The sequence below is a fragment of the Achroia grisella genome, unplaced genomic scaffold (assembly GCF_030625045.1).
Source record: "Achroia grisella isolate CSIRO2021 unplaced genomic scaffold, CSIRO_AGI_Agris_v1 utg327, whole genome shotgun sequence".
Classification (NCBI taxonomy): Eukaryota; Metazoa; Arthropoda; class Insecta; order Lepidoptera; family Pyralidae; genus Achroia; species Achroia grisella.
This window is the reverse complement of record NW_026712799.1, coordinates 1,876,387-1,890,016: the sequence shown is the minus strand read 5'-3', so window position 1 is coordinate 1,890,016 and position 13,630 is coordinate 1,876,387. Positions and strand designations below refer to the sequence as shown.

At 34.6% G+C, this 13,630-nt stretch overlaps 2 protein-coding genes across 2 annotated transcripts in view; both read right to left on the bottom strand.

Moving 5' to 3' along the window:
- Nucleotides 1-362: 362 nt before the first annotated feature.
- Nucleotides 363-4,602, bottom strand: LOC131843596 (odorant receptor 46a-like). Its single transcript, XM_059192267.1, has 8 exons — nucleotides 4,414-4,602; nucleotides 3,720-3,849; nucleotides 3,131-3,335; nucleotides 2,337-2,630; nucleotides 1,938-2,037; nucleotides 1,362-1,466; nucleotides 796-951; nucleotides 363-410 (listed from the first exon to the last, which is right to left on the bottom strand). Exons 1-8 carry the CDS (start codon nucleotides 4,600-4,602, stop codon nucleotides 363-365), a joined length of 1,227 nt encoding a protein of 408 aa, XP_059048250.1.
- A 3,205-nt stretch (nucleotides 4,603-7,807) lies between these two features.
- LOC131843706 (ran-binding protein 3) overlaps nucleotides 7,808-13,630 on the bottom strand; it is an 8,167-nt gene continuing 2,344 nt past the window's right edge. The window contains exons 2-7 of the mRNA XM_059192409.1: nucleotides 12,670-12,835; nucleotides 11,940-12,074; nucleotides 11,473-11,867; nucleotides 10,066-10,212; nucleotides 8,840-9,169; nucleotides 7,808-8,585 (exon numbers count right to left, since the gene is read on the bottom strand). Coding sequence (XP_059048392.1) covers nucleotides 8,178-8,585; nucleotides 8,840-9,169; nucleotides 10,066-10,212; nucleotides 11,473-11,867; nucleotides 11,940-12,074; nucleotides 12,670-12,688 — 1,434 coding nt within the window. The 5' untranslated portion in view covers nucleotides 12,689-12,835 and the 3' untranslated portion in view covers nucleotides 7,808-8,177. The remainder of the gene's footprint in view (nucleotides 8,586-8,839; nucleotides 9,170-10,065; nucleotides 10,213-11,472; nucleotides 11,868-11,939; nucleotides 12,075-12,669; nucleotides 12,836-13,630) is intronic.

Sequence of the window (13,630 nt, the reverse complement as noted above, 5' to 3'; positions counted from 1 at the left end):
GCTATTTTCTCTATATGTGTGATGTTACATCGTTTATTGCCTTCCTAGCATAAATGAACTATCTAATACAAAAATTATTTGAAAATTCTTTTTATTTTCTAAATCGGATCAGTAGTAGCGGACACTGCCCTGAATTTTTAACCCAAAATGTTTGCTTCTTTTGTAATATTCGTTCAAAGAAATCAAGCTAATTACTCTATTATTATAAGGAGCTCTTAATGGTTTTGATAAAGTAACTCTACATTACTGAATTTTCAAATTATTTAAGAACTACACTTTATTATAAGTACTATATAAAAAAGATAAATATTGTCTTATCTGTGCCAATGATACTTAGTCAAGCTACATTATATTATATCTTTCTATTTTCGGTTCAGAAACGTGAAGAGACTGTATGATGACTTCAGCACCTGTAATTAAAAAAAACTTTATCAGTAATCAAAGTTTCTCTTAATTTATTAAAAAGTCTATACAAATATTTGAATAAGTAAATATTTATTGAAATTTTGTGTAATCGCAATTCTCAGTGTATAAGAGCCTCCTAACAACACTTTTCAAAAAAGGAATAAAAAAAATATTCAGCTCAACCAAACACTAGTCACTCCATTATTACGACTAACATCACAAATAGTATAATTGTCTTTTTCAGGACTAAATCAGTTGATCGGATCTTAAAGACATGAACATAGATTGTATCACGAGACACATGCTATCTTTTATCTTAAAAAGAGCAGACAAAGTCGCATAAATCATCTAGTTGCAGATATGTATTATATATACATAACTAATACAAACCGCAATGTAGGTATCCAACGACATGGGTATTATGTACGCAGTGCGTAGTATCAGTGGTCTTGAACAGTAACTCATCAACACCAGAAGTTTTCGACGGTAACTCGGCGACAGGTACAACCAGTCGCTACAATAAACTGACTGGCATACGAATTCACTCTGGGGATATTTTAAAATGTCATATAATTGTATATTTACAAATTATTAAAGTACATTTAAAGAAAATAGTTTATTATTATTAAATAGTACTCGTATGTTATTATGTCTATGATTATTATACTTATTAATTTGTCGGGCTCAACGGTTTAGCGGTTTAGCACATAGCTGTACTTCTGATGGTAGGGGTTTAGATTCTTTTCAAGATACAAATGTTTATGAGTGTGATTGCTTGTATCCATCAGGTGATCTATAAACTTGTATTACATTACAATAACTTTAAAAACTTACTTAAATAATAAAAAGTAGGTATTGACTTAAGAACGAATCGTAGCCTTATCGAATAATCAGCCTCTCTAATCTGTCGTATTATAATATCATAATACGTTTATTATAATATATATAGAACCTACCTCTACTTTAAGTTCAGTTCCGAAGTAGCAATAAATAAAAAGTTGGCCCAACATGCAACCCAGGTACATGGCCATTGAAACGAATTCAGCTGATAATAAACTTAACTGTAAAATAAAATATTGACTCATTAGGTACATCAATTCATTTGTGAGTAATATATAAAATGTTTTATAAAAACATATACTACAATTTAATTTCTTGGAAAAATGTAATTTGATCGTCACCAAATGACGAAAATCTGATGTGATTTGCGCATATCTCACAAATTTATCGATACTATCATCGTAATATTATCATAACAATTCTCGTCCCCCTGTATGGGAATAATCAAGTCAGACAGACGGCTTTTTAAAATACTTTTTTATCAGTAGCCATTTATTAGTAGATACTTCGCCTAATCACCTCTTAGGATAATCTGAAGATGAAGAAGTGTGCCAAGATTTATTGTCGCTCGGCCACCATTGGAAGAAATAAATTATAGTTTTATAGGTGTTTTTTAACTAATACTCATATTATTGAGGTAAAACTAGAATGAAATATGAATTTTAATAAGTAGAAAAACTGTTCGCACTTACACTAACAATTTTATAGACAGTCATACATATCACCCACGCCATTCCAAAGAATTGTACAATCATGGCTTCGCCGAAAATTGACTCTACCTCTTTTACAAAACTGAAATTATAAATGATGTGTAGTATGTAAATAACGATTATGAAATGAAAGAATATTAGTAAAAGGAATGTGGAGCCTATGATAGTTTTCATGAGTCTGTTTGCCCCTTTTTGGTTGTTTTTTTTGTAAGACAAAATTAAGATGACAGAAAACTACCAATTATGTCGATTTAATCTCCAGAGTGGCCCGCATGAGAGTCGATCGACCGAATCGATAAGATTGATAGGAATGAGGCCAACTGACCACAGTATTGACAATTCACCACCCACTTCCAAAACAGATGAACAACAGAATTCTACCTGGCAATTTTCTCGTAATGAATCACATATTTCGCCAACCGTCTTTGTGTCTTATACATAATATCGTTTACATTGCTTTTGGAAGTATCCTGTTCTTTATATATCTTGATAATTCCCTCATCCATTTTTATGATATAATCTTCTGTGTCCACTAGATGTTCTAGATTGTATCTAAGCATCTGTATTTGTACTTTGGCTTGTGCGTAAAATGCTACAATCGTGCAATCCATAGTAATATTGCCATAAGCTTGTATTGAAATTAATACCGACATATAAAGTAAAGCGTAATAAAAACTGAAACAAAGAATAGGTATAACATAAGCTGTAATTAAAATATTTAACAATGATTTTGTTCGTATTCCGATGACTTTAGTTTTTTTAGTAGAATCCCTCACAATTCAGACATTTATATACCTATAAGTATATACAACAACTTACAATTTTGGACATTAACTATAAATAATATAAAAAGACATTTTCATTAGCAGGTTCCAGAAACCAAATCTTGTTTTATTTATAATTATGTAAAACTAGCACTCCAGTAGAGAATTCGTTCTTTAGTGTCTATACAATACTTAAACAACTACACATGCTGTTCTATTAAATTCATCCCGGATTCCGAATCCGGAACTATAATTTGGAAAATACTATCGGTCCTATTGAATTCTATAAATTATGGTTAGGAGCGAAGTTTTGTATGATGTTGATGAACACAATAATAATTTAGAAATGGCTTAGGTACTAGTTTTAATGCGTGGGAGAGACGTAAATAAATATAGTAGGCGTGTACTTACGTCTGTGAAACACTCGTATCAAAAGGTAGATAGCCTGTAAAAGTAACTTCTTTGCCTAACGCTCTGTTCACGAGAGGGAAAATAGTCCAGAGCAGACCACAGCCCAATCCACCACTTTGGTACAACAACAATAGTCGTGACATCGATACTTCGTTTTTCTTCATCAATTCCATATGATAAGGATTTGTTGGCGCAAAAGCTGGCTCTAGAAGTACTTACAAAATTATAGGCACTATCACTATATAGGAACCTACCAATATAGGTAGAAAGGAAGGGATTGGTATACTAACCATTACTATGGACACTATTACAAAGACTGTGACATATCAGGTTAACCTTTGACGCGATTCCTGGAATTAGTGAATTGCTATTATGGACTAATTGACCTAACTACATGCTCATCCTATCGTCTTTCACTGGTGCATAACATTAGGGTAACATCATTGTAACCCATAAAAAACATTTGTGAAAAGCCTAATACTTAGCTTTACGATAAATCTCTTTTCAGTATAAGTAGATATTCCTATGCCATATACGTAAGTATACATTAAGAGTCAATAGAAATACCATTCAATGTTTATTGAATTACCATTAATGATCTCAATAATTTTATTAATACGCCGACTTCTCGCGTTGAAGGCGATCTGCTTGCCCAAACAGTTGAGGGTGGTCAGTAATATGAACAGCGTGTCCACCATCTGCTCGGTGCTGTGACGAACCTGTATATCATAGGCAATCATAGATTTTATTAATAGAACAGTCGTAATATTATCCAATATAATTAAGACTTTCGTTTAAATGTAAAATCACGGATAACATTTTTTTAACTAATTATTTTGAAGAACATAATCTGTTAACTAATAGTTTTCATGATATTGTGGTCCAGTTATTAAGGTATGTACGTAACACTACTTGCTGTTATAATTTAGATTACAGTAAAATTACCAAATCAAAATTGAAAATAGTTATATACTAATAATATTTTTCAGCCGAATGATTTAGCTAAATGACATTATACGTTTATATTGTTATTTTATTATTATTTACATAGTTATATATCTACCAATTTATTCTGCCCCTGAAAATAAACCATATTTATCTAATGATTACTTATTCATAAATAAAATACAAACTTGCGAATTCGAAAAATCTAAGAAACTTTATCTCTTTTATCGAAAAGTGGCTCGAAATATGGGATGACGATGCCTGTCGCTTTATCACAGCGGGTAATTCTGGATGTTCCAGATTTATCTAATACTAGTATAGTTACGCCAAATGCCTACCTGGACGACACGGATCAAATGCTGTAGGTTATAGAGTAAAATGAAAAACCACATAGCGAATCGATATATCTCGTATAGTAATCGCTTCCCAGTCGATTCATCTTTGGAAAAAACTTTAAAATATCCTACTCTTGCAAGTGCATTGAAATGCGGCACGAACGCTGCAAATACAGAATATTTAGTCATCATTTGCAGCGAATTAATTACGGTGTCGTTGTTTATATACCCGGCCTAACACTTACGTAAGGTTCAATAATTTGATAATTTAGTAACGACACAGATACAGTATGTTCTTTTCGTGTTTATTATTTTATGTGCCATTTATGTACTAGATATAATATCTGAAGAAGCAAAATCATATTTCATAAAAAACTTACCGACACATCCCATTTTTGTGCAAAGGTGCATCCCCATACGCTATCGATATACGCTGACGCGGCATCATTGTGAGATAGAATGAGAATCAAGTAAATGACAGAATAGGAGCAATTGACAAGGAGTAAAGAAAAATGCACAGAAAATAGTTCTCTATTTGTACTACTACACTTATGAGCAGGTACAAACACGCCTATGTGGTAGATCTATCCCATGATTACTGCCACATTCTACAATTCCAAAGGATAACACACACGCGCGCATTATGAGTTTCGTTACTCCTATCTTTTTAGTTTTCGTTATTCTATTTCCTTCTAATTCCTTACAAAGGCATGAACAAAGAACCAACAAATTGATTTCTTCAAAAAGGACTTTAAAACAAAACAATCGAAAACGCGAACATATCGAACAGGAAGGAAAAGATTATTAGGCATGGAATCCTCATTTCAGTGGTTCAATTGCTGACTAGTTCGACTAACGTTCAGTTACACCTGGAAACTACCCTGATAAAATTTCTGGGTGAATTCGCCACGGTGGGCCACTAGTGCCCGCCGACATAATACCTTCACGAATATCGGTGCACCATACCATAATTATCCATAAAAAAAACCGCGCACGTTTGCACTGGTGGTTGCAACTTATAACGAGGCGCAAAATATGTTTTTTTTGCCTCGCTTTATGGAACCCTAAAAAAAGATTTTAAATGAAGAAAAATAGGGATAAAAAAAGTATCATCATGGTAGTTTGAACTGAAAGCCTTAATCTAATATCAAAGGTGGCAATTTTACGTGTAATTAAGCGTCAATTATGTTGTTTGTCTAATTAACACCCGGTGTATAGAAAACAGGCGACGACATGATTAGAATAAATAGCATACTTTATAATTATGAACTTGTTTAGTATATGATACGATACGTAATCATCTTTGGTAGGTATTTCGTGTGTTCTCGTGATTAATTTTTTATTTTTTATTGCACAATAAAAAAAAGTACAAAAGACGACTTTACTAGTATAATGCCATGGCTTAATGCATGGCATTCTACTAGTACCAATATCAATAGATATCTAATATAATATATACATAACTACATGTGAATATAATATGTAAGTATATTCATACAGGTACTAGGTGAACCCGTGACTTGGTACTCGTACATCTATACATATAAATAAAATTGGAGAGTCTGTTTGTAATATTGAAATAACCGTTTTTTACTTCATTTATATGAATATAAATACGCTACATACATGAAGATAACATTTTTTTCAATTTTTGTCTGTCGGTCTGTATGTTCCGGCTAATCTCTGAAATGGCTGGACCGATTTTGGACAGGACTTTTTTTGGCAGGTAGTAATGTAATGTAGAAAAATTCTTTTATTTTAGAAAAATAAATGCCACGCGGACCTAGTCGCGAGACCAGCTAGAATATAATATTTTTGTTAGTAAACCGAGTGCAAAAAATAAACTAATTTTTAAGTGTAACTTACCACATCACAGACATCAACTAATGATCGTCGTGATTCGTAGTCGATGTTTTAATCGAAGCCCCCGTGCTAGGTATAATAAGGTAAAACTAATATACCATATGTTACGTTTCCATAGTATGTAGGATTATATCTATCTATAATTAAACAATCGCAAATATTAGGGTAAGGTTAGGTTCTTTATTGAATCTCACTTAAAATCGCTTTTTGCCTACAGATGTCCATTGCCCTGCCATCAGCCCTTCTTGTCCAAATTTTACCCGCAACCCTAAGTATATCGTCACTCCATGTAGCGGTAGCGGGGCATCCTACGTTTGCCAATTCGCGGTCTCCACTCTAGAACACGTCTACTCCAGCGATCGTCTGCCAACTGCCAACCCACTGCCACTTCACTTGCAAATTCGTAGAGCTATATCGGTGATTTTAGTTCTCTGGTGAATTACTTCATTTCGGATTTGATCCCTAAGTTTATTATACAAGAGTTTAATTTAATTATTCAAGTAATTCTAATTTATATAAGTTGTGACATGGTTTATGTCGGTTTATCATAAAATCCAACATCATTCACCACATCGCACATTCTCTAACGAGAATATCTGATATTGGGAGCCGTTGAGCTCCACTAAGCCGACTTTCTGTTCCGAACTCAACACATCCGGACGGATATTTTGTCACATTTGAAGCACCACTTAGTTTATTTGGTGTGTGGCGTTATAAGTCGGTAAGTCAGGGAAGCCAGACTAGTTAACATACTGCATATCAGGCTTTTAGATCACGGCTCGTTCTAATAGTGATATTAGAGTGTTGGGTGCTCTTGAAAACGTTTACTTACTGTTTAAAAATAGCAACGTCTTTAACAGTTGAGCTGAGTCTTATTTTATCACTTGACGACTCAATAATTTCAAGTTTAAAATAGTTATAAAAGAAAACAACTAGGTATATTGTTTTCTTGTCTACAGACTTTGTTAACAAGACAGACTTTGTACAAAGTCACGTCATGCTCTGGTGCCAAAGAGCTTATTTTGAGAGTTGTATTTCGTTCGAAGAGCAGTAAAATGTATAATCGTGGTTATAACATCTTAATCCGTCAGAATGGCAACGCATGTGGAATACCACAAGCATGATATGTGTCATCCGTGGTACTGTCCATTTTGTTGGAGTAAGCTGGACATACTTGTTTTTTTAAGAACAATCATTTAATGTAATTTACAAAGTGTTAAAAATGAAAACTGTGCATAGTTTTCATTTAAAACATTTTGTTATTTGTTTATTAATTTTTATATAGTTAGTTAACGGTGGCTCGTTAACAATAAGACATGAAAATTTATCCAGGGAACTATTCAATTTTAATAGCCAAGTAACTGTTATCTAAAAGGCTAAATTGTCTATATAACTCCTTTTAAAATCACCTAATTAACGATGTATATATGAAGGAAAATATCCTTGACTATCTCTCATGTCAACATTATGGTAAATTAAGTTCATTGTGTGAAATTAAGTGAAATAACTATCATTATTGTAAAATTATGTTTATTGATATTAATTATAATCTATCAGAAAAAATCCACATAAGTAATGTTTTGTATTTGGTATTCAGCAATGCATTCACTTGCAATGATTGGAATGTGAAATCAGATTGTAGTGTCCCAAAATATTTCATAAAGTGGTGACATTTTGTACTACATAATACATCAACTGCCAGCATAGTTATCATGATCGAATGGCATTGCCACACAATGTATTAACAATGTTACAATATGCCTAAGATTTAATTATAAATATTCTACACATTTGTTTAGTACATTTACATAAGATTTAGAAGAGACCTGAAACAGTGTAACGCCAAGAAATGAACAATGTCCACATTTACACCTACTTTTTACACACAACATTCAATAGCATTATCACTCAATAACTATTTCAGGACATTGTCTTTTATGTGATGTCTCATCATCGGCCGGTTCCTTTCTCTTTAGTGATTTTCCATCACTCTCTTCATTTGTTCTGTCTAAATTCGAATTATGCTTGTCAGTCTTTTCTACAGGTTCTGCCTCCAGCCTCTCACAATCTGAAGATTTACTTCCCATTGCGGTATCTATAGAACCACTTGGCTTGTCATCATAATTGGATTCATCATTTGAATAAACATCATCATTGCCTTTATCCAGATACTCAATGTCATCGGTAGCAGCCTCCAGCCTCTCTGCCGCCTTTTGAGAAGTTGTGTTTTGTGAGCAATTAATTGTTCTTTTGCTAACTGCTATTCTAGAAGTAAGGGCTCTATGTAGCTGTGCTATGTCTACTGGAGCTCCCTGAAACAAAAAAATCAACATAAATATTCTTAAAGTTAAAATTATTCATAAAATTAATAAATCCTAAAATAATAGTTTCTAAGACCAACAACCATAAGAAAGACCACTGTTAGGATTGTACCCATCGAAATGCCTGCTTAGTGGAATGTAATTATTTCTAAATGGGTATTATACCTTTTGTTATTATGATTTCTGATTATATTGATTACACACTTTCCTTGACGTCATAGATATAAAACTTAAAAAAAACTTACCATTATTAGGAAGAGTTTAACTTGTTGTTGAGCATCAGCGGCAGTGATCCTTAAGGATTTGGTGCCGGCACGCTCCACCACCATATCAGGCCACAATTTGGTGTTGAGCACCACTCGTAATGAGCCCGCGACACGGACCACGAGCCGCGCGGCGCCCGCGCCCGCGCCCGCCGCCGGCCCCAGGCTCGCGCCCGAGGCTGGCCCCAGGCCCGAGGCCGACGATGGCCCCAGGCCTGAGCTGACCCCGCCCGCCGGGTCATTAAGCCGCAACACGCCGCGTCCGCGCTCTCGCCAACTGCCGCTCTCCCATGCGAACAGACGACATGAAATCTGTAAAGGAATTTAATACATTATATTATATATTTAGTAATAAATATATATTAATTATATCTTATTAGTAACGGGAGAGAGACCAGAAAATTCTCTTCTCTGGTGTCTCTCCAGGCTAGCAGGCTTCTACCAGATTTGGCTGGGCAGGTAGCGAAATGTGAGCTATATAAAGTTGAATCCATGTAATGCTAAGAAGTTCATCTTATGCCTATCCTATTATCTCGGGCCCTATCAGTGAAAACCGCTAATGGCAGGCAGGTGCACTATTTCGATGTCATCCAATAATCACCACAGACATGTTGCCTACTGGCACAATTATTAATTAGAACTAATGGCCAAAGGGTATTGGCTACCGTGGCAGATTTCCACAATATAAATACAATTTATAATAATATTATAATTTCATATTTATGTTAGTCTATAAGGTATTTATATGGGCCATTAGTAGTCTAAAATAAATAATAACATAAAAAAATATTAAACTAATTGTAGGGGGCAAGGATAACATCATTATTCAGATTAATGTGGTTTATTTTTTTTTATTGGGTTGTTTGGGCTATTGGCAGGTGCTTGTAGCACCTGTAGCACTGCGACCTAAATAGATTCAGTGCTTCTGGTGTGCTTATTAATTTGAGATGGCAACAATTTAGGCAACAAGGTACGCCATAGAAGGGTTCAGGTCTCAGTTGGGCAGTTTTTGCATCTAACTTTGCCAGATGGTCAGCATTTTCATTGCCTTCAATGTTTGTGCGGGGACCCATCTAAGTATAATATTATTTCTGCACCCTACTTTATTTAGTAGCAAAATATTATGTGGTTGGGTAACAGTGTTTCCAGTACAGAGTCAGTTAAATAGTAGAAATATAAAGTGATGATTATAGAAATATATAACCAACCTGCAATACATTTATCTCACCCTCTTCACCAGTAGTTGTGTAATTAGTGGTAGGTGGTGGTGGCGGCGCATGCGACCTTTCATACTCTGCCGCCGCAGCCGCCAGACCCGGCCCTGATCCTGCCCCTTCGCTTGGCCCTGCCTCCTCCTAAAATAATCAATTATGGCAGACTAATACATTACCACAAGAAGGTTTTAGATCAAGTAAATGAGTAATTATAATAAAACAATATTAATTAAACAAAATTATTATAAATAATTATTTTACCAAGAGCATATTGGTTATATAGGTTATTATTGTATAAGGTACACTATAAATATTATCACTACTATGTATGCATGTAGTGATAATATTTTAGTGTACCTTAAAACACTCTCACACACACAGTCTCAGTGTAAGCGCGATCCGATGTGCACGTATTATAATTATTTTATTTCATATCGTAATTGCTCAGCGCGGCATAAGCCGTGCTAGTCGAAGTTCCAGCCATGTGTGACAAACTTGTGGCCAACGAACTCCTTGCGATCCTGCAGCAGAAGCTGGACGTAATGGACGAAGTAAGTGCAGTGAGTCCAACTTCAGTGTGTGTCCAACTTCAGCCAGGACGACATCGCGAGAGCGAAGGCTCTGCTCTTCGAGTGCTCTTAGAGTAATAAGATTGATCAGATGGTGTCTCGTAGACGTGACGGGACACAAAAGCGTACAGGATATTATAACGCTGCTGAAGGAGACCGATCCAGACGACGTGCCAACTTTTGTGGCGAAGGATTTAAATAAACTTCCTCCAGTCACAATTGATCACGTCGATGTTACCAGCTTACTCAAGGAATCGTGTCCTTAAAAAAGAGTTTGGCAGATGTGACGCTACGTATCAATCCGTCAGAGCACATAATTAGTGAGTTGCGCAAGGAAGTGGACAGTTTGCGCGACTCGCGAAAAGAAACTAGGTCACTTGACGCTACGAACATCAACACGCGCCGTGGGACATGGCGCGATGCGTACACGGCGGAGTCAGCGGTTTCAGCGTCGACACTGACGTCACCAGATGTGGTGTCACCGCCGGTCACCTTCATGAAAGTGGACTACTGGCCGAAAGGTGTGGTGTATCGGCGCTACCGTGGCAGATTGCTGTCTTCAGTGCCGTGATCACACAGACAATATCATTGTATCAGTTTTTAAATATTATATTACATGTATGTTAGTGTATAAGGTATTTATAATATGGGCCTAGTTGCCTGAAATAAATGAATAAATAAATATTTTTATTTATTTATTCATTCATTTTCATTAAATAAAACCTCAATAAATTGTATACACTAAGAAGATATCTCATTCAAGTTATGAATCTAGGTTTGTTTCTTTCCTAATATTTATTCTACAGATGTCTATTGTAAACTCAACACAAACCTGAGCATTTTCCTTCACAGACGCAGCTGCACTTGTAAACAATAATTCTGTAGTTCCATTAGTTGTGCCATGATCTGCTGTAGAAGCTTCACCATTATTTAGGCTCTCATTTATAACTACTCTTTCACTTAAATTCTGTCCAAAAACAAAGCCTGATGAAGAACTAGCTGGTTGTGTCGGTGCTGGAACTGTGCTGGCTGTTCTAGATGTCACATTTCCTGACGCCAGAGGCACAAACATAGGAGCATCCACATCCTTTTTAGTCTCATTCAATTTCTCATCAGCATTGGTAGCAGATTCAGTATCTTTATTCACCTCAGATTCATTTGATGTGTCATTTACTTTCAAAAATGGGTTACCACTGGTCTTGAGTTGTGGTGGGCGAAGTACAGATCCTAAAATGAAATTGTAAATTAATTTCAATAAATGGACACCTAGGAAACTAAATACATAGATGTCAGATTTACCAAACGGATTACAGGTTTTACTTGAACTTGAAGCAAAACCAGAAGATCCAAAGCCCCCGAGTCGAGGCTTTGCTAATACCACTCTAGACTGGCCCACTGATGAGCCATTGTAAAAATCCTCTGAAGAAGGTTTCCCTGGAAAATAGGTATTATAAAATAGCTTAAAATAAAACAAATACATGGCGGAGTTTAAAAGGAAAAAGGATTCAACTTGTTAAGAACTAATAATATTCTTAAGTCAGTCTTTAACTTATAAATATTAAATTAAAAGTCTAATGAATTATAAACACTAAATTATTTCAGATAGTAATATTGAGAATCGAGAAATAATTGAAAATGCAAGGAGCATTAATGAGAAAATGAAAAAACAATCTATTTAATAACATCTGTTTTGCTACATATATTTTCTCCGAGATATTTTAGTAAAAACATAGGTAGTATAATAATAGTAGTATTTAATCAGATATTACTAAACATAATCATATTTAAATAATGTAAGTGTAATCCATTTCGCCTAGATATCGACTACCGACACAATGAAGAAATTGAAGAAACAAAAAAATTACGTTGATGATGCAGCATGAGTACTTGAAACAATGCACAAGGTCCAAGCCAATCTGTTTAATCTACTGATATTCAATTGCTATTTGTAAAAGCACAATTAATGACTGCAATTTAAGATACAGAAGTTACTTAGACTTGTTGAAATTTAAAATTATTGAATTTTTACCTTGCTTTGCGTCTGCCATTGTGGATTTTTTCACAATGTTGCCAGTTTTCTTCTAACTACATGCCTCTGCAAATAATGTACTCTGTGCTGCGCTTGGCATCGTTGCGCTATATACAGACGTAACGTTCTCCAATATTCAAGGTGCTGTTTGGCTTGTATTTGTTTTCTACTTCCAAGAAATTTTGAAAAAAAAAATAGCACTTCTTAAGGCATATTTAGATTTTTATAAATGTTTGTTACGTTATTACACTAACCATTGTTAATTGGTTAATCGAATTTTATTCAAATTTAAAAGATGTCATACTGCTCTACTCAAAATAATGGGTTAAGTAAAGGTAAATAAGTTAGATAGTTATTACTGAAGTCGATTACATTTACTAAGATAAATTGTATTGTATAACACATATTCTTATTTCCTATAGTTCAATCTCTACAAGAACATTATAATAAAATTTTCTTAATTATCGTATACTCTAATGTAAACATATACAGAGACGAAGAGCGCAAAGATGATATAGTTGAACTTTGGTACTCTTTGAGTTGAGAATATATACCACAGACAGGCGACAAAAGAGAGAATAGCTATAAATATGACAATGAATATGTAATATTATATTATCTGTGATGAAACTATAATTCTAAAAAAAATATTTTCACAGTGACTTGCTTAAGTCAATGTATTTAAGTTAATAAAGAGTCTGTTTCTAAGCCAGAATCAGACGAGCTCATTTATAATGATAGGCCTAGAGTTCTTTGTATTCATTAATTCATAATTTAAGAGCTACGCTCTTGTCGGTGGAGCTCTTGCCACTTTCCGCGATCTTCCATCATGCTACTTAATGCTTGATACGACACGACTCCCATTTTGTCCTCAATTTGTTTGATGTAGCTATTCCCCTCTCCCTCTTTCCTTCTATTTTCCCCTCAATAATAATTTTCATGAAATCATCGTGCCGTATCA